Below are 25,593 nucleotides of genomic sequence, written 5' to 3'. Positions count from 1 at the left end.
TCATCTTATACACTGATCATGAAGCTCTAAAATACATCAATGGACAAGAAAAGCTAAGCCGTAGGCATATCAAGTAGGTGAATTACTTGCAAGAGTTTCACTTTATTCTAAAGCACAAATCTGGTGCTCAGAATCGGATGGCGAATGCACTAAGCCGGACGGCCAAGCTGCTAAAAGTTCTTCGTGTAGAGGTGATTAGATTTGATATCTTGAAAGATCTCTACGCCAATGATCCAGACTTTGGCCAAATTCTATAAGAGGTACATTCTTATGAACAAACTAATTTTCAATTACATGATGGCTTCTTATTTCGAGGTGTACAATTTTGTATTCCTGATTGCTCTTTGCAGGAGAAGATAGTACAGGAGCTTCATGTAGAAGGTCATTTCGACAGAGACGACTCACTAATCTACAGCAAATATTTCTGGCCCAAGATGAAGCGTGATGTCACTCGCCATGTGCAACGATGCTGGATATATCAAGTTTCCAAGGGGACGACGACCAATGCTGGGCTGTGCACTCCTTTGCTTATCCCTAATCATCCCTGGGAGGAAGTTAGCATGGATTTCATGTTGAGATTGCCAGTGACTCAAAGGCGGAGCGATTCGGTGCTCGTGGTTATAGATCAATTCTCCAAGATGGCCCACTTCATTGCCTGTCGCAAGACCATGGATGCTTCAAACATTGCTCAGTTATTTTTCAAAAAAATTATGCAACTCCATAGAGTGCCCAAATCCATTACATCTGACTAAGACACAAAGTTCATGAGTCACTTCTGGAGGAGCCTGTGGAAAAGATTGGGAACCATGTTGCAGTTTAGTTCAACCTATCATCCTCAAACAGATGTCAGACCGTGTCCGTCAATAGAAGCTTAGGAAATTTATTGAGTCTTGCTGGCGAGCGCCTGAAGTAGTGGAACTCATCCTTGGCACAGGCTGAGTTCGCGTTCAACCGTTTGGTGAATTTGGACTACAGGCTACAACCCATTTCAGATTGTCTATGGACTGAATCCGAGCAGCATTCTGAATTTAACTCCCATCACTTCTAGAGGATGACCCAATGCAAAAGCTGAAAATTGGGCTGAAGAAATTCAAGCTATTCATCAGTCAGTTAAAGAACAAATTGAAGCCAGTAATGCCAAGTACAAAGAGGCCGTAGACAAGCATAAAAGGAAGATAACTTTTAAAGTCGGCGACTATGTGTGGGCTGTTTTGACTAAAAACCGATATCCAATGGAAGAATACAACAAATTGAGCCAACGCAAGATGGGTCCCTTTGAAATAATCAAGAAAATCAATGATAATGCTTTTATCAGCTAAAATTATCAAGTCACCTTCGGATCTCTGATGTGTTCAACGTACCGCATCTAATTCCTTATGCAGGTGATTCATCAAATAAGGAGGTTTCCAACTCAAGGACTAGTTCTTTCCAATCAGAAGAGGATGATGCAGACATCATAGCGACCAGATATATGCATTTGAGGGATCGGATCCGAAAGAGTGCGAAATCGACTTAACAACACCAATTCCTGCAGAGTTCTGACACTGTCGAGCTAAAACGGCCATAATTTTATCATCCGATGTCAGAATCCTTATTATGACCCCATTCCGAAAAACTCTTTTCGAGCTCTATGAGGTTGGCCACTTCGCCGCCACTGTGAATTTCGGAGTCTAATTCAATTGTCTGACAGATCAACGAAAGCGTGTAAGAATCCTAGTCCAACATGGAGTCTAATTTTGATTTATTTTTTTTTATTTTTTTTGAATTTTTTCTTTTAGTTGAATCAGGACTTTTAGTCTATAAATAAGGCCCCCTGACCAACGTTGTAAACAGTTAATTCGAGTTATTGAAATAAAATTCTAAAGAAGAGAGTTTCTTCTTCCCTGTTCCATTTTTCCTTTGTTGCGTGCGTCTTCTCTCCCTTCCCATTGAAACGTGGCCCTAGGCTGCGTCAACATGCCCTCTTCTTGAAAATTATTCCTTGCTTGGCTCAGCCTGCTATCTTAAAGGGAAAGAGAGGGGGAAAGTGCGTGAAGCAATAAGGAGTGTATTTACCAATATAGTTAGATTTAGAGGGAAAAAAAAGGCATAAATTAGATGGGATTACATCCATCCATCCTTGTATCATGTACACTGCACATGCCCAAATATTAGTTTGAATGAAGTGTCATGCATGAATATGCAAGTAAAGACATCAGAGCATACATCAATTGGAGCCACTGAGTTGACTATCAGCAGCATATCTGAAAATTATGAATGCATAACCAAAGATGAAAAGATATGCAATACTAACTCATGGAGTATATCATAAGAATTAAGAAGTCTTATTGGACTCCAGTATCTCAACAGAAGGGCTTATTAGCCAGTTAGCGAATAATCTTACATAGCCTATCACAATAATAGATAGGAATCCTAGAAGAAATCAAATAAGCATCAGGCCAGGCTGAAAGGTGCATTTTAGAAGAGCATAATATACATGTAAGTTTGGGTAAAAGAATGTATTCTATATGGTGAAATAATTTCAGATTGCAAGAGTTTTCTTCTCAAACATATTCTTCATCGATTTCTGACTAATCTTTTCTTTAATTATGATGCTTAACAGTATCATCAAAGAAAATTAGAGTGCAAATAAGGTAACGTTGATTGATACAGGAAATCACCATAGTGCCACCGTACAACTAACAGGTGCAGGAAGAAATAATATCTTCCTCACAAGAGAAGGATTTGATTTCCTGTGCAAAGTGTTAGAAACAAAGAGATACATTTCTGGAGTACCTAGATGACATACCTCAGCATGCACAATGCACTAACCATAATCAATTTAAAGCCAAAAGCTTTGCTGGTACTTTGTGGCCCAACGTCAATTTTACTCCACCAAGATGATGGACCATGCAGTCAGGGCTGCAAATGGATTAGATTGACACACTTGCAAGCATGGAATGCCGAACCAAGTGATTCGAGGCATGCTAAACCATACTAGTGGCCAACCCGTGCAGTTAGAACATTCAATTTGAAACACCCATGAAAACGGAGCGAGAGAGAAGAAAAAAGAAGAAGAGAGAGAGAGACGAGAGGAGTGAAGGAGAGGGAAAGGCTAGTGGTGGCCCACCGAAGGGCCGCTGAGACCTGCGGGGTTCTGCAGTCCTCAAAAGAAGATTAAAAAGAGAGATAGAGATGAATAGGGGCGATGTACAAGGGTGGGTCGCCCCTATGTCGAACCCAGAGTGTCCGTGGGGTCGTTTTTGGCCATCCAGCGGCCACCTGACTACGTCCCTGCTGCCTCTCTCCCTCCCTCTCTACCTCTCTCTCTAATCTTCTCTCATGAAGGACCGCAGAGCCCTAGAAGCCTCAGTGGCCCTCCAATGGCCATCACCGATATCTCCGCTAGCCTTCCTTTCTTCCCTCCCTCTCCCTCCCCCCCCCACTCTATCTCTTTTCCTCTCCGGTTCTCCATTGTTTCTGTGTCGATTGGGGGCCTGGAGCAGTCCAGTACGAGGGCATATCGACTCGTACCGCCGGCCGACCGGCACACGGTCTAGTTCTAAGTCAACAAACCTTACTTGCAATCTAAAACTTACACAAAAACAACCCGACCTACTTTCAACCAAAGTCAATTGGACTACACTTGGACCAATAAATATGACCTATCACATATATGGACCAGGTATGGATCACCAAGTGACTTGTCTAGAGCCAAATAGCCCAAAAACTATGTACTATATTTTTCACAACCCACATTTAATTTAAGAAACTGATTTGCATTTAGCACTAAATTTTATGTAGGTCATAATCAATCTGTGTTTTTGATGATAATTTTGGTGACCTATCACATATATGGACCAGGTATGGATCACCAAGTGACTTGTCTAGAGCCAAATAGCCCAAAAACTATGTACTATATTTTTCACAACCCACATTTAATTTAAGAAACTGATTTGCATTTAGCACTAAATTTTATGTAGGTCATAATCAATCTGTGTTTTTGATGATAATTTATAGCCAAGTGGAAGGGGTTATTAATAATGTTTATACGTTGTTTGGTTGTCAGACAACCAACATGCACATGAGTTGAAACCCCGCCCCCCCAGCACAAACACAAAAAAAAAACTGACGGACCAATAAAACAAATATTAAATATGTGGCAAATGAAATGATTTAGACTTGGATTCAAATTTTCACCCGATTAGAAATGTGGATTCGATATCACATGCTTCATATTTATTGAAAAAATAAAGTCATGATTTTTCAAATATAAACCCTCCAAAAGCATCCATTAGTTTCTCAAGGCTGCCTAATTTAGATTTATGTTAAGGGAACTTTGCGAACAAATGTGACAGATAGAAATTTATTTTTTGAGTGGAAAGAAATATCAAGGAAGCAGAATTGAAACAGAATTGATTCTGCCTCACCATACGCATTGCCAATGTCAGTTATGCTTCCAAAGGTGGCAACAAATGCCAAGCAGAAAACCAGCAGAAACCAATTTATGACTGGAATATATATCTGACCCATGAACTTCCGTGATGTGTGAATAATTTTGAGACGAGGAAAACAACCAAGTGCTGTTGATTGTTTTATGCATGAAAATGTTGCTGTTGTCATTGTCCGACTTGCAATCAGTGCAGCAATGTTGGCTATGAGAAGGACTGGCCAAAAAGCTCCACCTGATTACCAAACACAAGCATCATGCAAAACAGGATACAATGAATAACCAAGCAAAATTAAATTAGAAATTATTCATCTGAGATAATTCATCCATAATGTATTATTCTATGCGTAAAACATCAATCCAGAAAAAAAGTAATTACTGAAGCATGATTTATCTACTTGTTAAACATAGAAATACATAAAATTTAAACAAATCTCCAGCTTACTTGGGATAGACGAAAAGAAGACCTGCTCAGATGTAGTTACATTTTCCATGAGGAAAGCAGCTTGGCCAAGGTATCCCAACAGAAGGCAGGGCAGAACCAAAAACACAAAAGTTAGCTGCAATAATTATTTAAAGCAATCAGAATGTAAAAAGTTGTTTAAGAAGCTGCAACAGGAAGAAAGTATCCAAAGAACCGTGTGTAATTCCTTGCCTGAACAGATCTTACAGAGAAATAGCAAAGATCTGCAAACATTGCCTCAGAACCTGCAAAATAATTGGACATAAGTATGGGTGATATTTTATGATCATGAATGCGCATGATGAAACTGTTCTTCCAGAAAGGAAAACACATTAACTACAAAATCTAGCCCCGTTTCCTGGCTGAATCCTGATAAAAAGACCAAAATATCTATTATTTCTGAAAAGTAAGCATCAACAAAGCACTAGAACAGACTAAGTTGTTCCTGAAACTTCTAGTTCAAGAACATTGCTTGATGTACCATAAAGGGTCCATTTAGCTCCAAGAAAATGTATGGCAAAGGCCGGTTAACTGCTTTTTACAAAAAACAGATAAATTGGACGCTTGTTGCTTCAAGAATTTGGTTCAAAGGAATTCTTTTTCCCTTTGTATTCTGAAAGGTGGAAAAGAAAGTGAAAAGATCTCCAAATACCAGAATAAATCAGACCATGATAAAGAAATGAATCTGATCTCATTTTCTCCCTGAAGCAAATTTCAAACTACACTATTTTCAAGCAGACTGTAGAAGTGGCTGTTGGGAGATTATTAGAATCCCACAAATCTCAAGCAAATCTGACAGAATAAGACAAAAATCATCATGATATCATAGAATCAAGCCAAAGAATGATAGAATCAAGCCAAGATCTCAACAATCAAAGGTCAACTATAATCTTAGCAAATAAGGAAATCTAAATAAGAAAATCTATCAAGAAAATTTATCACAACCAGCAGTACTATCTTTGAATATTTTTTCTATGATTTCTCATCTTTTATTATATAGTTGTTTATTATTTTTGTATAGCCATACTTACCTTTTTTTGTGGCTCATTGTATTTAAATTTTGACCCATACATTCGAAGAATAATTTCTGTAATTGAAATTATTTCCTCCATTTTTCCTTCTTCTCAATAGGACCTTTTTCCACATGGTATCAGAGCCGGCCAACCCTAGCCATGCTCCACCATAGCCGCCGGCCACTCTTAAAAAACATCCTGCCCCGCTGACAAGCCCTAAAAGAGGCTCCCTTGCCGCCGGCCAGCCACTGTCTAGCCTCTATCGATTCCTGTTCTGCTACTGATCATCTCCGATCTATTTTTTTCTGTTGCAATCAGATCTTGGTTTAGCAATATTTCTTGATCTAATATGGTGAAGACAGCAATGATGGGATCAATCCGAGACAAAGAAAACTCCACATCCGAAGCCACAATAGAGAGGAGTAATACTGTCACTGGCACACCTCTCGGGATAGATTATTCTGCTGGATTTGCTCTTCCACTTACCATCACACAAAATTGAATGGTACAAATTACTTAGAATGGTCGCAATCGATCCAGTTGGCCGTAAAAGGTCGGGCCAAGTTTCGATATCTGACGGGTAGTGTCAAAGAGCCCGCTGAAACTGATCCCAATTTTCGAACTTGGACGACGGAGAACACAGTGGTTATGGCATGGCTCCTCAATTCCACGGAGCCGACCATTGCAAAGACCTATCTATTTCTCTCAACAGCGAAAGAAATATGGCATGCCGTTAAGGAGACATATTCTGATCGAAAAAATTATTCCCAAATTTTGAGTTGAAGTTCAAGCTATAGCAATCAACACAGGGAGATCGAGATGTTACCACCTACTACAATGAGATGGTAACACTATGGCAGAAATTGGACCTATATCGTACAGTTGAGTTAAAGGATCCCGAGGAATGTGCAAGGCACAAAAAGGATGAAGATGCTGATAGGGTGTATATGTTCTTGGTTGGTGTAAACGAAGAATTTGATGAGGCATAGGGGAGAATCTTGAGTCGGAAGCCACTGCCCTCTATTAGGGAAGTGTTCTCTGAGATCCGACTAGAAGAGAGCCGGAGGAAGGTTATGCTTCATGCATCCTCGTCTCGTGTTACTCCTGGAGCTGAAAGTTCAGCCCTTACAACCTGAAAACCAAAGGCAGAAGGAGAAAAGAAAAAGCGGCCATGGTGTGACCATTATAGGAAGCCGGGGCATCCTCGGGAGACTTGTTGGCACCTTCACGGCAAGTCTCCTAACCAAAAAAAAAAGCCCAATGGGAGAGCTCTTCAAACCACCACTGATAATACTCAGTAGCAATCGATCGAATCTAACTCGGCCAACTTCACGAAGGAACAACCGGAGCAACTGTATCGGTTGTTTAAATCTTCACAATTCTCCACCACTCGTTCTCTAGCCCCCCAAGGTAACTTAATTATGTCATCAATACCTCCCTTGATTTTCAGAATCTTTGGATTATTGACTCTGGGGCAACAGATCATATGACTAGTTGCTCTCAGTTGTTTTCATCTTATAGTCCCTATGCAGGCATTCAAAAAATCAAGATTGCTGATGGATCTTTTTCGGTAATTGCCAGAAAGGGTTCAGTCATGGTCTCACCTACATTGACCCTCCAATGTCTTTCATGTTTCCAAATTATCATGTAATTTATTATCCATCAGTAAACTTACGTATGATCTAAATTGTCGTGCTAATTTTCATCATTCTCATTATGAATTTTAGAATCTGACAATGGAGAGGACGATTGATATTGCTAGAGAAAGAGGACTTTATTTCCTTGAAGATGGACCATGATCTGGTAAACTTATTTAGGGTACCTGTTTAAAGTTTGTTTCTTTTTCTACTGATCATGAAATAATGTTGTGGCACTATAGATTAGGCCATCCAAGTTTTCACTATTTAAAATATTTGTATCCAAATTTATTTTTGAATAAAGATCCATCTTTATTTAAATGTGAAATTTATACTTTGGCAAAATTACATAGGGTTGTTTTTTCCTCACAACCATATAGGCCAACACAACCTTTTTCATTGGTTCACAGTGACGCGTGGGGACCCTTTAAGGATTCCTACAGTTTCATGAAAAAAATAGTTTGTATCTTTCATTGATGACTATACTAGAATTAGTTGGGTGTACCTATTAAAAAAAAAAATCTGAAGTTGCTAAAATTTTTAAAAATTTTTACTCTATGGTTCATACCCAATTTAACAAAAAAATTCAGATTTTTCGGAGTGATAATGGTAGGAAATTTTTTAATTCAACTTTAGGGTAATTTTTCTTGAAAAAGGGTATTGTTCATCAAAGTTCTTGTACTAATACCCCACAACAAAATAGAATCGCAGAAAAAAAATAGATACCTTTTGAAAATTGCTAGAGCCCTTCTTTTTGCAACTAATGTTCCTAACTATCTTTGGGGTGAAGCAATTCTTATAGCCACGCATCTCATTAATCGCATGCCCTCAAAGATTTTGAATTTTAAAACTCCCTTGCATATTTTCACAAAAAATTTTCCTACCTCTCGAATACCCTTTGGTCTGCCTATTTGACTATTTTATTACACGGTTTATGTCCATAATCATGATCAAAATCATGGGAAACTTGACTCAAAGGCCATTAAGTGTGTATTTGTGGAATATGCACCTAACCAAAAAGGGTATAAGTGCTATGACCCTATTTCAAAAAAAAAAAAATTTAACAATGGATGTCTCCTTTGAACAAACTCGATATTTTAATTCTCGTCTTCAGGGAAAGAGAGAAAGATGTGAGAAATTCTAGCATATGTGAAAATAAATTCATTTTTCCCTTTATTCCCCATCATGTGGATGTCCCTACATTTGCATCCGAAAATGAAATTGCTGTTGAAAATAAAAATCCAAATCAGCAAAATGATGCTGAAAGTGAAAATTCTACAACAAACATTGATAAAAATCCTTCACATATTTTAAATAATGAAGCACTTGAAAATTCACCTGTGGTCACACCACATATTCATGATCAAAATGAAAGAGAAGTAAATATAGATAGGTGCTTTAGAAAAATCTACTCTAGAAAGGATGTTCTTCAAGGAAAAGAGTCCGAGGCCTCTCTTCATAGTCATGAGTCTGAACCGGAGCTGGACCGAGATTCTTCAGGTAATTATAATTCTAATTCTGATTCTAATTCCAATTCTCCAATTGTACCTAATGAATTAAATCTTTCTATTGTTGTTCGTAAAGATATTAGAACATGTACTAAATACCCAATGTTCAAATATATCCTATACTAATCTATCACCATCCTTTTCAGTTTTTTTCTCTCACCTCTCTCTTGTGGAGATTCCAACAACTATGCAGGATGCTCTATGAGTTCCAGAGTGAAAGGAAGTCGTGTTAGAAGAGATGCGGGCACTTGATAAGAACAGAACTTGGAAAGTAGTGGATCTTCCTAGAGGGAAGAAGACACTGGTTGTAGGTGGGTGCACACTGTTAAATACAAATCTAATGGCTCTCTTGAAAGATACAAGGCGAGATTAGTGGCAAAGAGATTTACACAAACCTATGGTATTGTCTACATGGAAATCTTTGCAACTATGGCCAAACTAAACACTGTTAGGGTGTTGTTCTCATTAGCCGTTAACCTCGATTGGCCATTACAGCAGCTGGATATAAAAAATGCATTCTTGAATGGGGATTTGGAAGAGAAAGTTTATATGGCTGCACCTCCTGGTTTTGCTATAGAGTTTAGATCCTGAGTTTGTAGATTCAAGAAGTCTTTATATGGCCTTAAACAATCTCCAAGGGCCTGATTCGACAAATTTACTAGATCGATAAAGAATCAGGGATATTGCCAAGCACAATCAGACCATACTATGTTCTATAAGCATGGAGAGAGCAAGAAGATTATTGTTCTCATTGTGTATGTGGATGATATCATCCTAACTGGTGATGATGTTGCTGAGATAAAACGATTGAAGAGTAACTTGGCTAAGGAGTTTAAAATCAAAGACTTGGGGCCGATTAAATATTCTCTTGAAATGGAAGTTGCTTGCTGTCAGAAGGGGTTAGTTGTGAATTAGAGGAAGTATATTCTTAATCTCCTCAAAAAAACTGAAATGAGTGGATGTAGACCTGCAAATACTCTCATTGACTCTAATGTCAAATTGGGAGATAGTGAAAAAGACGAGGCAGTTGAGACTTCCAAATATCAGAGACTAGTGGAGAAGCTGATTTATTTATCTCACACAAGACCTAACATTGCATTTGCTGTGAGTAGAGTAAGTCAGTTTATGCATTCTCCTCGAAAAGCACATCTTGATGCAGTTTATAGGATCTTGCGATACTTGAAGAGTTCCTCTAAGAAGGGTTTGTTTTTTCGAAAATGTTTTTAGAGGAATATAGAGGCTTTTACAGATGCTGATTGGGCAACTTCTTCAACCGATCGAAAATCCACCACTGACAGTACTTATGTTTAGGAGAATCTGGTTACTTGGAGAAGCAAAAAACAGAATGTTGTATCTAAGAGCAGTGCTGAGCTGAATATAGAGCCATGGCAAATGGTGTTTGTGAGTTACTTTGGCTGCAGCAAATTCTAGGTGAATTACATCTTGTAAATGTCTATGAAGTTGTACTGCGATAATAAGACTATAATCAGTATTGTCCATAATTCAACTCAGCATGACAGCACCAAACATGTGGAGATTGACCGACACTTTATCAAGGAGAAGCTTGAAGTTGGAGTTATTTGCATGCCGCTTGTTCCCACTTCGTAACAAACGGCCGACTTACCAAAAGACTATCATCTCATTTTTTCAATTTTCTCATTGGCAAATTGGGCTTACTTGATATCTACGCGCCAACTTAAGGGAGAGTGTTAGAAGATTGTTAGAATCCCACGAATCTCCAGCAAATCTAATAGAATAAGACAAAAATCATAATGATATCATAGAATTAAGCCAAAGAAGGATAGAATCAAGCCAAGATCTCGACAATCAAAGGTCAACTATGATCTCAGCAAATAAGAAAATCTAAATAAAAAAATCTATCAAGAAAATTTGTCACAACCAGCAGTACTATCTTTGAATATTTTTTCTATGATTTCTCATTTTTTATTGTATAGTTGTTTACTATTTTTGTATAGCCATACTTACCTTTTTTTTGTGGCTCATTGTATTTAAATTTTGACCCATACATTGGAAGAATAACTTCTGTAATTGAAATTATTTCCTCCATTTTTTCTTCTCAACAGGACCTTTTTCCACAGTGGCCAACACCAACCACCTTTTGTTTTCTTTTGCTTTTTCCTTAATAACAAATAAACACATTTGGCATTTCTTATTTATCCATTGATTTCTACTTCAAGACAAAAAGATTGTAGGAGTATTTGGCTGAATATTAAGAATAATGAAAACAATAGCAATAAGATATTAACTTCATATGCATCTATTGATCTCATTGAAGATTACCCAGCTTTTAGAATACATTTTTTCCAATAATCTTGAATTGATTTATATGAGAACTAGCAAACTCAAAGACTTACAGTTGACCATCCAAGAACATAAAACCACCCAAAGATTAAATGATTAAGACACTTACTAACATCAAATATAATGTTTCCTTTTTCAGGTTCTAATAAAATACCAAGAGTATTTCAAAAGACATAATAAAGTAACATCCATGTAATCATAGGTCACCAGTTTGCACTTAACCTGTTGCACACAGAAGACAACCACCAAGAGATAACCAAGCCTGAGTTAAATTCCTCTCAAAATAATAATAGATGTGGACAGGATTGAATGCCCTCAAAACTGTTACACCATATTTTATAAGGTTGTAAACTCCAATGCCCCCTAGGGAGCAAAGCCATACAAGTAAAGCAGGGCCAACTGCAAGCCCCACTTTGCTGGTTCCATACTTCTGTACACTGAACAAGATTACAAGAAATGCAACTGAAATCATCACCGCTTCATCTGCAACAAGTTTTAGGAAAATATTAACAGTTAAATATAGTAGTGAAAATGCTAACAGAAAAGTAGATACAATGTCAACAAAGTAGTTCAATTCTATAAAGTCTGTCACCATGAATATTGACTATAGCACACACATAAACATAAAAGTGTACAAGAATCCAACAAACTGGCATGCATTTCAGTTATCCAAAGGATAAGAAAACGCAAAAGTTAACATTACTTCTTTAAAAGTTGAGACACACAGAAATATATATTTAGATTCCGTTGTATTTTTGAAAATTTTATCTACATAATTTTTAAAGCATGTTTTGAAATCCTATTTTAAGTAGGATTGGGTTTGAAGACTCTTACTTTAGGTATATCTTGGGTTGGATAATTCATAGAATTGTTACGATTTGACATTTTTATTGTTTTAAATGTCTTTCTATGTAGTCTTGTATGGGATTCTGAATTTTGTATTTTAGGAACATTTGGTTGTAGAAATTGGTTAATTGATTTCTGAGGGTCCTAGTTTACTTGCAGAATACTAATGAAGACACCATGAAAAAGGCCGATTAAGGCTGGGCCAAAAATGACTGTATGTAGTTTGGTTTGGAAAAAAAAAAAAAGAAAAAGAAAGAATTCTTAAGACCAAGTTTGACACAACTTCTCGTTCCTGGATCAAGAATGATTATACATGGTTTGTTTTGGACAACAAAAAAGAAAGGATTCCTTTGTATCCCCCCCCCAACCCCCCCTCCTGTTTTCTGTTAATTTCAACCTCTAGTGATATTACCCTCGTTTTGCACTCTCCTAAAACTCACTATAACTCTTATTCCCCACATAGATATAAGATTTATGTCTGAACTTTTATTACAGGGTATTAGCGGGAGGACTACTACAGACCACCACCTGTTCACAAATCTCCTTTAAAAAATTATTCTTTGGACCAATACCTCATCTAAAAACCTAAAACAAAAATTTTTAGGGCATTTTAAATTTTATGATAAAAATATATTTTCTACAGTATTATTTGTAGTAGGACCATAAGGTGATTTCTCAATCCAAACCCTTCAAGTCCTTCCATGCGTTGCCGGTCATCCCCAGCTGGTCCTACATAACCAAGTCCGTGTTGAATCATACCAAGCTTTGCATCAGCTGCCACTTCTCCAAGAAGCATGCAGCTGCTCAGTAATTCTTGGGCTTCCATGGGCTTGAATAGCGACAAAATGAACTATATTGTGGAAAAAATCAAAATCCATAAGTGCCTTCCAATAAAGTGGTAATGATCCGGTAGTAGGTAGCAGCACTGTATACAAATGCAGGGGTAGTACAAATTTTAGCTAGTTGCACATCAAAGCCAGAGCGCATAAAAGGCTTAGATACAATCTATCACTGACACAACAATAAAAAGTGAAACAGCAATGAAGAGATCAAAGTCAGCAAATAAGAAGTAACATTAATAGAGGGCAAAGTAATGACACTCGAGAGGAGGGAAAAAATATGAAACCATCTATGTTAGATGAAGGTATGGTAGCAAGCTGGCTAGGTCAAGTACGTAGTGGATTGCATACAAGTACTCTACATTTAAGTGGTTTTAAGGACTTAGTTCAAATGTACACCCACCATGTGTTCTATATGGTTCCACTGAGAAGGTTCCTAATTAGCAAACTTTTTAGAAGAGAATTTTAGTTAATTTTATACTAATTAGTACTGCAAAAATACAATAACCGCAAAATTTGAATACTAAAACCAGATAATTGCTAAAACATAAAAAGTTCATGTTCAAGTCTATCTGAAAAAGATATGTGACTAATGCTTGAACTTGGTAGTGATGAACACTTAAATTAAGTCACTAAAAGCACTAAATATTATAATAATTGATGTTATTTTATTAAAATTTGATGCTCTCTAGTCTATTTTGCAGATGATTGGGAGTTTGGGTTCATACAATTCAAATTGAACTTAATTTGGCTCTGATTTGAGTGAATTAGGCAACCAACTCCCATTCCAGTGTGAACACAATTTAAAGATCAAGGGTCAAAAAGCAACCTCTCCAATCAAAAGCCCAAATTAGAAGATAAATGGAACCAAGTGTGAACACGACTTAAAAATCAAGGGCTAAGAAGGAAATCTTCTTGATCCAAGGGCTATCAAGGCATCTCACCACTAAAACCCTAGAAGAAGAGGCGCCACATTCCAAGTGCCACCCCAACATGATGTGCCGTCCCAATCAAAACCTTTCTCACGTTAAAACATCCTCATGCACGCTCCCTCTCTATTTCTTTCTTTCTTACACATCCTTCATGCTTCCCATGCCCTCTCTTATTTCTTACATGCAAAACACCCTGCCAAAGACTCCATGCGCTAAACCCTAGTGCCGCCCAAGCCTCTCTCTCTTGCGCCCTCACTCTTTCTTCTCTTAACCCACATCACAAACCCTAACACCCTACCTCCCACAATATAAATAGTGCCCTAAGGCCTTCATCTTGGGATCATCAGCCCCCTTGTGGAGATCATCTCTCTATCCTTCCCATAGCCTTAGGTTCCACGCCACAGTCCTTCTTCACGCCAACTCTGTCTTCTCATATTTTTAATCGGCCATAAGTCTAACCTTTTTTCCTCAAACTCTGCCGTCCTAAACCTCCATCAATCCCCTACAAACCATAAAAATCCCACATCCAAAAGCCTCCAAAAAGTTCTCAAAACCTTTCTCCCTTTGCAGCCCTGCAGACTACAGCCTAAAAATTCCAACAACCCTCTTCCACCTTCCAACCTCTTCTAAACCCAGTTCCCTCGACCTATTCTCCACCAAATCTCCTCCTCTTGCTACTGAAGGTCTTCTCCAAGTTTGAGGAAAGAAATCTCCAGAGTCCAGGATGCAGATCATGATGAAGAGCATTCCCATGGCTGGCTAATCGTTAACTCTTAGAAAATCTCTGTAATCTATTCAAACAGTATTTTTTACTTTCAATCTTTTGTATTTTCTTCTTGATATGCAATAAAGATTTACTTTTCATGCTTCATATTTTCATGTCTTTATTTTACTTTGCATAAGAATTTGGATCTAGAATAATTTATGACTCTTGAAACAAACCGTGATCTACGGATACAGTTTGTACTCTTGGGATAGATTATCTTTAGATTATAATTATTCTTTTGTATCTAGATAATTTAGACTAACCTATAACTTTAAGGGATGAGCCGTGATCCAACAAGTACGGACCTTGCTCTCTAAGATAGGCTATATCTTTATTATTTAGATATCAAAGCAAAAGCATGTTAAGAAGGGTACCAACAGTTGAACAAGAAAACAGTTGAGATCCTGAGAACTTCTCTCATATTTGAAGTTAATCTTTAATTAAGCTGTTTATTTTCTTGCTTGCTTATTTAGTAGTCTTCTAATTAATCAACCTCTATTCATCTTTAATTTGAGATTAAAACAACTCAACCGTAACTAACACGATCTCTGTGGATACGAATCTGACTTACACTATCTATATAGTAGTAAGTTAGTGATTTATTTTTGACCGCCTACGACAGCAGTCAGACAGCAGAAAAAACAAGTACTCTGAGAAACAAGAAGAGCTATCAATAATTGTGCAAAGCATTTAAAACCTATCAATGAAGACTAAGTATCATAATAATATTCATAGTTGAGAGTTGTTAGGGTATCAATCATTTGAATGAGCCATTTTTCGCCAACTAAGGCACTTCGGCTTAAAATCGAGATAACCTAAACCACGTCATAAGTCCGACCCAAGAAAAGATAGTACAAGCCAACAACCTCAGGTGTAGGAATGGCAAAATTGACCCGACCCGATGGGTATGTACCCTACCCAAATCCAGTCAAACCCGAAAAATAGGGTTTGACCAGATTTGGATTCGGATTTGGGTAAAACCCGAAAACTATAGCATGAGTATGGATAGGGTATGGGTAGTGCTGTTTTCTATTCGAATCCGATCCGAACCTACGGGTATGGGTAATATCCGAACCCATACCCGAATATATATATATATATATATATATATATATATATGTATATACATATATACATACATATATATACATATATATATAGATGATCTCTCTCTATATATATATATATAATTTATCTTTATATATAAATCTTCAATTTATAGTTAATGTGATAATTATATTAGTTTCAGTAATTATTGAATTGTATTTGTATATTTTTTTCTTCATTCTCATTATCTTTTAGTATCTCAAGCTTCTTTTTCACTAAATATTTTTATTGTAGAATAAGATAATTAATATTTTTATATCTTAAAAATATTATAATTTTGAATTCTTTGTCTTTTTGAACAAGTCCTAATAGAGGTAGTCTTGTTTTATTTAAAAATAATGCCCTTCCATCTCTATAAAATGAGGAATATAAACTTATTCAAAATATCAAAAATAATAATAATAATAACTTTTTTTTTCTTCATTATGGTTTTGTCTTCAAATAGACAATTTCAATTCATCCCATGATAGTGATTTATCTTTAATTCATCCCATAAAAATTAAGTTTAAAATGAAAAAAACACATCAAGTGTATATCAATCAAGCCAATAAAACAATTGAATCTAATAAATAACTATTTCTACACTAGATAATCATTAACATATATTTTATAATAAAAATAATTAGTAGCCTTGGTTGTAAAGTAAAAAATTGAAAGTAAAATGTTCTCACCATATATTGCAGCTAAGTTTATAATAAGTAACTAATATAGGACTTATAAGTGTATATGTGCATTCAATATTTTAATTATATAAGTGTATAATAAGTGTTACATAAACTATAGTAATTTCAATATAGTGAATTTCAATATAATAAGTAATATAAGTGTATTCAATATTGTTATTATATAAGTGTTACATAAATTATAGTAATTTCAATATAGTGAATTTTAATGTAATAAATGACTCATATAAGTATATAATGAGTGTATTTGATATTGTTATCATATAAGTATATAATAAGTGTTACATAAACTATAGTAATTTCAATAATAAGTATACATAAACTATAGTATTTATTTTTATAATATAAGTGTATAATTTAATGTAAAGTGTTATATTAAATTATAGTAATTTCAGTACAGTGAATATTAATGTAATAAATGACTCATATAAGTATATAATGAGTGTATTTGATATTGTTATCATATAAGTATATAATAAGTGTTACATAAACTATAGTAATTTCAATTATAAGTATTACATAAACTATAGTATTTATTTTTATAATATAAGTATATAATTTAATGTAAAGTGTTATATTAAATTATAATAATTTCATAAAATAAGTTTAGTAAGCAAACCATTAACCAACTAATGTCTATTATCCAAATTCAATTAGAAATAAACTCAAAATTATATTATATATTAGTATTATAATGTCTAAATTAATTAGAATAAACTCAAAATTATTAATTATAATATTTAAACTCTAAATTAATAATTATAATATATATTTTTTGATAAAACATATTGTAATATATTAAATACGCTAACCAGTAACCCTAAACCTAAATCCCTAACATTTCTTAATTTTCTTCTGCCTTCTAAATCTTGATCGCCGTCCCACCGTGCCGCCTCGCCGTCTAGCCATGCCGTCCAACCGTCCCCTGCTCACCTCGCGTCCAGTCGTGTCATCTCACCGTCTAGCCATGCCTCCGCACCATCCAGCCGTCCCCTGCTCGCCTCGCGTCAAGCTTGAAGCCTACTCACCGCCTCACGACTTGCTCACAATCATCGCCACTCCACCGCCCTTGCTCGTCGCCTCGCGTGAAGCCCCGTAGCCGCGCCCTCACTGCCTTGCATCCAGCCCTGTCATGCCTCGCATCAAGCCCCACAGGCCCTGCTCGTCGCCACTCCGCCGCCTCACGACTTGCTCACAGTCGCCGCCACTCCGCCGCCCTTGCTCGCCGCCTCGCATGAAGCCCCGTAGTCGCGCCCTCACCGCCTCGCATCAGCCCTGCCATGCCTCGCATCAAGCCCCACAAGCCCTGCTCGCCGCCCCTGCTCATCACCCCCGTCCAACCCCGCCACCCTTGCTCATCGCCTCCATCCAACCCCACCGCCCCTCCTCACCTCGTGTCCAGCCCCGCCACCCTTGCTCGCCTTACATCCAGCCTTGCAGGCCCTGCTCGCCGCCACTCCGCCGCCTCCGCTCGTCGCCTCATGTGAAGCCCCGTAGCTGTGTCGCCTTTGCTCGCCACCTCGGGTCCAATCCTGCCACCCTTGCTCGAAAACGCAGGGAACAAAAAAGGTGAAAAAAACTTGGGACGAAGGAGGTGCTCTCAGTTTTTATTTTACTGTCTCTACTGTGATTGTCATACATCACATATGATAATTTGAAAGAGAAATAAAAAATTATTAAAGTTATCTGTTCCATTGATAAGTACTCCATAGATATTACCAATCCTACTATTCATTTGTTTTCCTGACTTAATATTAAAAAATTATATTATGATCTTTTACTATCTGCATATCTTTGAAGCTGCATAGGTATATAAAATGCTATAAATTTACAGAGTAGTTGCTTATTTGTGTCTTGTGCATAATTTTTCTCATGGCAGTTTATTAATGACGTCGGAAGAAATATTTAGCTCTTATGATCCCAAAAATGGAGGTTTTTCTCAAGGATTAGAGGAAGGATCTAATCCTTCAATGCCACAAGGAACTTTCACTTTTAGTACAACTTTTACATCTACATCGAATGCCGTGGGTGCTTCATCTGAACCGATTTCTGTGGCAGATGCACATGACTCAACTGTAAAGCATGGAAAGCAAAGAAGCGTGGTTTGAAATCACTTTACAAAGAAAAAAATCAATGGAATGGATAAAGCAGAATGCAATTATTGTCACAAGTTACTTGGAGGGTCTTTGAAGCATGGAACAAATCATTTACATCAACACATGAAATCTTGTCCGAAAAGAAGCACAAAGGACATAAGACAAATACTGTTAAGTACGGATGTTAAAAGAGACAGTTAATCATGCTTTTGATCAAGCAAATGCAAGGAGAGACTTGACATCTATGATTAAAGTACATGAATATCCTCTTTTAATGGTGGATCATGATCTGTTTAGAAAATTTCTCAATACACTTCAACCACTTTTCAAGTGTCCATCTCACAACACTATAAAAAGTGATATTTTTAAGATCTATGACTTTGAAAGAAACAAGATGATGAAGATCTTAGAGAATAATGGTAGTAGAATTGCCATAACAACGGACATGTGGGCAGTTTTAACCCAAAAAAAGGGATTTATGGCCGTCACAGCACATTTTATTGATAACTCATGAGCTTTACAAAGCCAACTTTTGAGATACCGAACTCTTTAATATTTTCTTAGTGCTGTTTTATAATATTTTATACTTATGTGATTGTTTTTTAATTATGAATTATTAAATTTTTAATAAGTTTATCTATGTGCCTTGTCCGCAAACTAGTAATGTTCTTGCTAAAGTATTGGTTGATTGTTTATTGGATTAAAATGTGGATACAAAGTTGTCAACTATTACTTTGGATAACTGTTCAACAAATGATGCTTTGATTGGTATTGTGAAAGATAAATTACAAGTTGATTACTTATTGCAATCTGGTTCCATGTTACACATACGTTGTTGTACCCATATTTTGAATTTGATTGTCAAAGATGGTTTGGATGTGATAAAAAATAATCTTGAGAATATAAGAGATAGTGTAGCATATTGGACTGCAACTCCTAAAAGAGTTGAAAAGTTCGAAGAAACTGTTAGACAATTACGGATTTTTTTTAGTAAAAAATTATGTTTGGATTGTCCAACAAGGTGGAACTCTACTTAATTGATGCTTCAAACTGCTATTCAATATAAGGGTGTTTTTGCTCGATTGAGACAATGTGAATCTCAATATAAGTATTCACCTAGTGAGAGTGATTGGGAGTTGGCTCGAAAAGTTTGTGAAAAATTGGAGATTTTTTATATTGTTACTGAGTTATTTTCAGGGACAAACTATCCTACTACCAACTTGTATTTTAGAAAAATTTGTCAAATTAAGTTGGCTTTAGGAGAATGGTTGTTTGAGGATGAAGTAATACATGAAATGGTAATGAAGATGTTGGATAAATATGATAAATATGATAAATATTGGAGTGTTGTGCATGAGATAATAGGTGTTGCTTTAATTTTAGACCCAAGATATAAGATGAGTTTGGTTGAGTTTTATTTTGAACAAGTCTTTAGGAAGGAAGAAGCTCCCAAGTATGTTGATAAAATTCGGACATTGTTAAATAATTTGCTGAAGAGTTACAAGTCAGGTAACATTTCAAATGCAGAAAATATTAAAGATAGTGAGGGACAATCAACCATTAAGTCAAAGCTTGATTATGATGATAGTGCTTTACTTTCTTTTATTTAAAGTAAAAAAAAGCTAAAGTAACAATTATGACTGAGTTGGATCATTATTTAGAGGATGATGTGTTGTCTTGGTCTGATGATTTTGATATTTTGGTGTGGTGGAAGCAAAATGGACTAAAGTATCCTACATTACAAATTATTGCTAAAGATGTACTTGCTATTCCTGTATCTACAGTTGCTTCTGAATCTGCTTTTAGTACAAGTGGCAGACTTGTGAGTCCTCATCGAAGCCGACTCCATACAAAAACAATTGAGGCATTGATGTGTGCTCAAACTTGGTTATTGGCTTGTAGAAGGAAAGATAAATTAAATTTAACATTGTCTATTAGTTTATGTACTTTCATTATATTAATGTGTTTATCTTATTTTGAATCATCAATAGATGAATCATTAGCTACAAATAATTATGATGATGATGATGATGGTCATTTCGATTGTTCAGGTAATAATATTTTCACTTTATGATTGTTTTTCTAACTTTGTTACATATATTTACTTAATTACATATTCATTTCTTTTAATTACTTGTTGCAGAGCCTACTATTTGCCTTGAATGATTTGTGGAGTTGCAGTTGTCATTTCGTGAAATTATTTAGAAGTTTGATATTCAAATTCACTACTTTTTCAGTAGTATACTAAATTTTCATGGATGAAATAATGGACTTAATGGTTATGTTCTATGTTGAATGGTAGTTCTATTTCTATGTTTGATTTCTATAAATCTGGACTTATAAATTATATTCTATGTTGAATTGATAATTCTGTTTTGATTGATAATATGCAGAAAATTATTTTGATTGTTTATATGTTCTATATTGAAATATAATTCTATTTCTATGTTTGATTTCTATAAATCTAGACTTATAAATTATGTTCTATGTTGAATTGGTAATTCTATTTTTGATTGATAATATGCATAAAATTATTTTACTTATTTATTTTTGGATATGGGATGGGTATGGAGCGGGTACGGATTGGGTATGGAGAAATGGATTGCCCATGAATATCCCCGAATCCATTGGATATGGGGATGGGTATCTTTTTTCTTATCCGATCGGATATTGAGTAGGATTTGAGTATAGGATATTAAGTTCGAATTTGGAGATGGATAATACAATATCCGACCCAAATCCTATCCGTTGCCATCCCTACTCAAGTGACAACCGACCCCATCACCAACTAAATGCTAATTTGGTGAATACCAACCCTAACATCTAACAATACCGCCTTGAAGATTATGACTTCTTATGCATTCAATCAACCTCGGATCCAAATCAAGGGTGCACCCCGCTGCCATACCAACCTCAGGCCACCAACCATCCCGATGGCAGGGTTAGGTCGTCGGAATCTTCCAATGATTTTCAGAATGTGGACAACTGTCGCAATGACAAAAACCATGATCAGTAGGTTAGTGGATAGATTTCCTATCCTAACATCCTACCCTATTAAGGCCTAACAATCTATAATACTAGGATCTAATAGCCTTCCGAATCTAGGCATAACAGCCTACAGCTCCGTCTCTATATAAATAAACAACCAACACCAAGGTAAACAGGCAAACACGGCCATAGAGAACAGTATCTACACTCTCTCCACATCTTTCTCTCTTCTTTCTTTCTTGTTCTCAAGCTCCGGCTAACTTAAGCATCGAAGGGTCCCCCATCGGAGCACCTTCGGCATGAGTGGCCTTCCATTGCAGGTTTCCTCGAGAGGAAGTGCCCCACCGACCGGACCCAAGCTTCACGTCGATGGACAACCAACATCAACCCGGAGACTTGCAGCACTAGGAGTAATTTCAGTAACCAATCTTAAAATCTCGCATTGCACTGATACTCTCAAAATTTGACTAAAAAACTCATCTAATTGACACATGTAGGACAAGTCATACAATTAAACATCATTTCTGTTTGTGCATTACATCTTTGCCTATATTTATTTTTACATAACATATGGTTGGATGTACATGAGCAGAAAGAAAAATCTTGCAACATACTAGGAGCACCAATGAATATAGGTAGAAAAGAGGTATCGTTACTTAACAACCTAATTCTATTAAAAATCAAGCAAATTAGGTTCTTCAGTTGAAGATTAAGCTGCAGAGATAATCAAAATTTCTATAAAAGAAAATGTTAAAACAATATACAACCTTCACAAATAACCAATAAAGAAACAAGGTTAGTGACCATGTAATCACAGTTAGGGTTGAAGATCGCATGCATAAGTGGATGGAACCCTGTCAGCAAAAATATCATGTCCGCTGACCCTGTTTCTTCAGGGCTGTTTCTGAAAATTGTATGTTATTTTAGCATTACTATTCTATGAATTATTGACTCAACCTATCTCTGAGGGTTAATCTTGTTTCTTCAGGTTGTTTCAGAAATTGAATGTTAGTTTACCATTGGTAATCTATAAAAGATTCACTCAACCCATACTGGTTTGCTTCTTAATGTATATCAAAACATGTTATTTAGCATTGATCTTCTACAAACTATTCGCTTGCCTCCACCAACTTGCTTCTTAATGTATGCATGCATGCAAGCATATATAGGCAATTGCAGTATGTCAAAGAAATTGATGCAACCACCATCATGACTACCAGCAAGTCTAAAAGACTTGAATAAGGATTAAAGTCAAGCAGCATTAAATACATAACTTTCATTGACCTTGGTTAGGCTCTAAATTTCTTTATTGCAAATGGTAGGTCAACAAAATATGATATTGAGAAAGGATCATGAGGCCATCAAAGTTGATCTTCATAATTCAGAGCGACTCATTTTAAATATTTGGTCTGTAATTTAGTCTGAAGAATGCCTTGCAACTGAAGGGAGGTTCTATGTGTATAGGCCTAGAACAGAAAACCTTATAAGTCACAATCTTCTTGCATAAATTTGATATCAAACACCAATTAATAAACCATCAAGGGAAAAAATTAAGTGCTTTGTCGGAAGGGTGAGGGATACCTGAACTACCTTACAAGATTTGCTGTATTAAAGAGCTAATGGACTATGCCTGATTTTCTTCATCACTAAATATTGTAATCTAATAATAAAGTTGAATTTTCTTAGTTCCAGTCATACTAAGGCAAAATTTCCATGTGTTCTTGCAATAATTTCTGTGAGTTATATTCAAATTTCACAATGACTAATGTTTCTTCATACTCCACAAGTTGGTAATCAACAATATGCTGAAGAAAAGATATCCATGTATATTTCTATAGCTGGAGTCAAATGTAGCAAAAATTTAGAGGATCACCTTTTTCAAAGCTAGCTATTCCAACCTTCAGACCACCCACAGCTGACAATACTGTGTTTCAAAGAAAAAAATACATATATATAAAAATCAATAAAGAGCAATGCAAAATCAAATACGCTTTAATAATACATACATACATCAGGAGTATCTAATAATAAGTAAGGCAAAATGAAATCTATGTGAACCTGACATTGCTGGGGTGACAACTCCATCCGCTATGACCATGGAAGTGCCAAAAAGCACCAAAATAAGAAGCAGTTTCTTCAGCATCAATGAAGACTCAAGATGCTCCTTAACTTTTAGAGACCTCTCTAGCTCCGGTGATGGAACCTTGAGGCGGAAACTTGATATGTGGGTATCAGAACGCAATTGGTTTGGTAGAAGACTTACCTTTGCATGTCTACATATCAATGAATACAAAGCAAATGTGCCACCTGCAAAATTGTGGCATAATTTACAAATTACAACAGCTATTCCATCCAGCATAAATGACCTCATTCACAATCTCCAACCTACCTTCACCATCGTCATTGCCCCAAATGACCACCAACACATACTTCACCAGCGGTATCAGAATCAAAGTATATAGAACTAAAGACAGCGCTCCGATGACATCCTCCTTCACACGAACTGGTGATTGATGAAGCATAACATCAAAAGTATACAATGGACTCGTTCCCACATCCCCAAACACAATACCAAGAGTCTGAAGAGCAAGTATGAAGTTCTTGCGCAAGTCAAGTTCCTGCAATTATGTATACAAGAACCAGGAACAACTTGCACGTTAAACCAAATCAGAAATCAGAATATTATACAGTTATTAGTTAAAAGGCTCATGAAATAAAAGATGAACTCAGACACTACTCTCTTGTAAACAAAAGCAGAGTTTTGGATGATATGGTAGAATAACAATCACCTAGTTGATAGTTCATTTCAAAGTGACCTTAGAAATCCAAATTCTCGATAAACAAAAAGAACTGGCTATTTCTACCCAAATTAACAGACTCAGTATGCAAAATCCAATCTTTCCTCAAAACTCAACCAATATTTTAGAACTTTATCCTTCCGGTACGATAACTGAACAAATTTTTGCATCCAAATAAAAACGGTCCGTGAAAATTCACGAAACAGACCAAAAAAGATTAACTTGGAGATCAGACTCTACCTCGACCTCATTCCTCTGAACTCCGGGGACGTCGAGCGCCTCGACATCGAAGGAATCGAGCCGGGGGGCGGTCCTAATCAACCTCCGGGTCCCGCTGTCCTCTTCCTCCGACTCGAAAACAGCCCGGCGAACCAACTCTTCCTCTTCTTCCTCTTCCTCGCTAGAATATTCCTCACCTTGAGAGACCCACCTCGATTCGGAGGAATCCATCTTCGCCAACCACCCATTCGCCCTCCCCGAGCTTTCCGCCATGGAGAACTCAACCAGAATTGATCTAAAATTGGAACTTTTTACGACATAGATGAAGAACAAAGGAACTTCCGATGGAAAGTGGAAAGGAATCGGCCGCAAACCGACGAAGCTTAGATCGAGGAGAGATCGACCTGATGGAGAAAGCTGAGAAAAACCGTGAGATTTTAGGACAGTTTTCTCGAAAGCCCATAGATGGCGAAGCAGGGAGAAAACCGTAAACCACTGGGGCCAGCGCGCTGTTTCGGAACAAGCGGTTCGAAATCCGATTCGGCCTGGTAAATGCAAGGCTTTTGATTTGGGTCAAGGCTGAACCGGTTTGACTGTTGTGGTCCAGGTTGCTGATGGAAAATGACTCGTGGTACTGGTCCGCACGTAGCTTCAAAACTTGGTTTGATGGAAATTGGTAATTAATGGTGGATGAAGGTGGGTGCTTAGCTTCAAAAAGAAGTTGCTACCGTCGGGTGGTAAATCAATGTACGTAGGCAGACAAATTTGATGGGTTAACAGTTAGTCATCAAGATTTTCTTCTTGAGCATGACATGAAACAATTGGACTTTGGACGGTGGTTTGAAAAAAAATATTCATTGCAATGATGATATCATGTCAAATTTATAATAAATTAATAAAAATTTTTATATTTCATTGATTATCGTGTATTACATTGATTTTCATAG

At 36.6% G+C, this 25,593-nt stretch overlaps 1 protein-coding gene across 2 annotated transcripts in view; it reads right to left on the bottom strand.

Moving 5' to 3' along the window:
* LOC105039769 (potassium transporter 7) overlaps positions 1-25,130 on the bottom strand; it is a 34,233-nt gene extending 9,103 nt beyond the window's left edge. The window contains exons 1-8 of one of the 2 annotated variants that reach the window (XM_010916033.3): positions 24,668-25,130; positions 24,019-24,247; positions 23,688-23,936; positions 23,503-23,553; positions 11,595-11,855; positions 5,085-5,137; positions 4,875-4,989; positions 4,410-4,664 (exon numbers count right to left, since the gene is read on the bottom strand). In XM_010916033.3, the coding sequence (XP_010914335.1) occupies positions 4,410-4,664; positions 4,875-4,989; positions 5,085-5,137; positions 11,595-11,855; positions 23,503-23,553; positions 23,688-23,936; positions 24,019-24,247; positions 24,668-24,919 (1,465 nt within the window). In that variant the 5' untranslated portion in view covers positions 24,920-25,130. The remainder of the gene's footprint in view (positions 1-4,409; positions 4,665-4,874; positions 4,990-5,084; positions 5,138-11,594; positions 11,856-23,502; positions 23,554-23,687; positions 23,937-24,018; positions 24,248-24,667) is intronic. The other variant, XM_010916034.3, reaches the window with a different exon arrangement.
* Between the last annotated feature and the right edge of the window lie 463 nt (positions 25,131-25,593).

This window comes from Elaeis guineensis, chromosome 1, assembly GCF_000442705.2.
Source record: "Elaeis guineensis isolate ETL-2024a chromosome 1, EG11, whole genome shotgun sequence".
Classification (NCBI taxonomy): domain Eukaryota; kingdom Viridiplantae; phylum Streptophyta; class Magnoliopsida; order Arecales; family Arecaceae; genus Elaeis; species Elaeis guineensis.
Note: the sequence above shows the minus strand (reverse complement) of the source record. Positions and strands in the feature narration are given on the sequence as shown.